Genomic DNA, 2,295 nt, shown 5'->3' on the forward strand with positions numbered 1-2,295 from the left:
TTGACTGCATCACGCCGCCGACGGTCATACGGCAGAGAATTTCCGATACGACCTCCTCGCGGCCCATCTTGGAGGCATACGACAGGGCCATACCCATGACGCCACGATATTTGCTCATCACCTCAGTCGCATCAGACCGCCAGAAAGAGGGGATGATGGGAAGCGACAGCATGCAGGCGCGGGCCGTCTTTCCAAAATAGTGAGACAGATACGCGCGACACGCGGCGAGATCGCCGTCAACGGCCGCGACGGAAAGTGGATCCATTTTCTCGCGCATCCAATGAACAGGATACAACCAGGCATTCGTAGCTCCGATGAAAGGATATGGATTCTGCCGGAGCGCACAGTGAAGTTCGGAGCGCTCCGCCGGCGAGGTGCTCGCCGTGTCCGCGTGCGCGAGGTAGCGGCAGCTTGAGCGGACCGCCCGCCAGGCGCTCCCGTAGCAGGTTGCGGTCTTGTCTAAATACTTGGCCGACAGAAGGCCGATGCCGACAGAGTTGCACGCGGCGATGGCGTGGTCAAGCACCGTCGCTCGTGTTGCCGTGGGAGTGGAGACCGGAAAGCCAGGTAGAAGCATGCGCGTCTGGCCTGGATCGCCGACGGTGTAGGAGCACGGTGAAGTCATCAGCGGCGACGCGAGGATCTCGCGCACGATGTCGTGCCGATGATCTCCGATCGCGTGCGCCAGCAGCACGATCGCCGGGGAAGGCTTCTCTTCGACGAGCCGCAGGCGGCCGAGGTAGATGTCGACCTCGGTAGTGTCGCCAGAGCGGACGACGGCCTTTTCGTCCGTGAGGCTGACGACCGAGCCGCGGACCCAGGAGAGCTCAAAGCTGCGAAGCATTTCCGGATTGCCCTGTGTCTCGAAGTCGACCGCGTCGCCGGCGGCGAGCGCCCGGAAGCGATCGGGCTGCAGGAGACTTCGGATCGCCTCCGACCCGCGGCGCCGGCCGGGCTCACTCGTCGCCTCCCCATCGCGCCGGCTCATGAGATCTTTGAGGACCGCGAGCGCCACGCTCCAAATGCCGAGGTCGTTGTCGAAGCTCGCGTCGTTTTGGTAGACGACGAAGCGCTCGAAGGTCGTCGCCGCGATGAAGTGCGAGTTCGAGAAGCAGGTCGCCGCGTCGCGCGCGAGCGACGTCAGGGCGTAGCCCGTCACCGCGGGCCAGAGCCAGTTGAAGACGCCGAGCGCCGCGACGTCGCCGGTGCGCACGTCGCCGAAGCCCCGCGCGCGCGTGCCCGGCGGTCCGAACATCGGGTCCCCGCCGCCCGCGCCGCGGTCGCGGCGGCCGACGTGCGCATCTGTCATGGCGACGTCCTCGGGAAGGACGACCGGCGTGAAGGGCAGGAGCGCGCCGCTCAACGCCTCCTGCCAGACCGCGGCGCCCTTGGCGCCGACGGCGCCGGCCGGCCCGCAGACCTCCTCGAGGAAGACGGCCTCGGACAGGAAGCCCCAGCCGTGATGGGAGATGGCCTTCCAGGCGAAGACGACGATGCGCTGCATCGTGGCCTCGTCGAGGACGGCCGACAGAGACGCGGCCCGACGCATCGCGGCGTCGAGGTCCGACCGCGCGCCGTTGCGCCGCTGCGGATGCACCGGGCGGCGGCCGGCCGCGAGCGCGACGCGCCGCGGCACCGCGAGCTCGCCGCCCATCGCGTCCACGAGCTTCTTCGCGTCCTCGGGCGCGGCCGCCGAGGCGGGGTGCGTGATCTTCTGCAAGTTGCGGATCTGAGACCGGAGCTGGGCGGAGCCGCCCTCCGGGCCGAGCTCGACGGAGACGTGGCCGAGCGACAGGAGCGCCTTGCGGTGCCGGACCCCCGCCGCGGCGGCCAGCGTCGAGCGCGTCGCGTCCGCGTCCGCGCCGCGGAACCCGTCGACGGACGCGGGCGGGGGCGGCGAGAGCAGCAGCGTCGAGCCGCCGCGGCAGACGACGTCGATCGGCTTCTGCTCCTGCCGCGTCGAGAAGAAGATGATCTGGTCGCAGTCGGCGACGCCCGCGCGCCGCGCGGCGAGCAGCTCGGCCCGCGCCGCCGTGCGGACCGCGACCGTGAGGTCCGCCTCGCGCGACACGTCGAGCTGGACGTTCGCGCCGCGGACGACGCGCCGCGCGCGGCGGTTGAGCGCCTCGAGGACGAGCACGCTCCGGTATCCGGAGAAGCCGAGGATGGCGGTCACGTTGCCCTCGTTCTCCAGCACGCCCGCGAAGGCGTCCCGGGCGGGCCGGGCGCGCTTCGCCTCCGCGTCGGGCGCGGCGTCCGCGGCCGCGTCGGGCGCGGCGCCTTCGTCCGCGGCCG

At 70.3% G+C, this 2,295-nt stretch overlaps 1 protein-coding gene across 1 annotated transcript in view; it reads right to left on the reverse strand.

Moving 5' to 3' along the window:
- Positions 1–601: 601 nt before the first annotated feature.
- Positions 602–2,295, reverse strand: part of AURANDRAFT_68932 (hypothetical protein) — a gene marked incomplete at both ends in the record, with an annotated part of 6,003 nt that continues 4,309 nt past the window's right edge. Inside the window, one exon of the mRNA XM_009044667.1 lies at positions 602–2,236. Coding sequence (XP_009042915.1) covers positions 602–2,236 — 1,635 coding nt within the window. The remainder of the gene's footprint in view (positions 2,237–2,295) is intronic.

The sequence above is a fragment of the Aureococcus anophagefferens genome, assembly GCF_000186865.1.
Source record: "Aureococcus anophagefferens unplaced genomic scaffold AURANscaffold_626, whole genome shotgun sequence".
In the NCBI taxonomy this organism is placed as follows: Eukaryota; class Pelagophyceae; order Pelagomonadales; family Pelagomonadaceae; genus Aureococcus; species Aureococcus anophagefferens.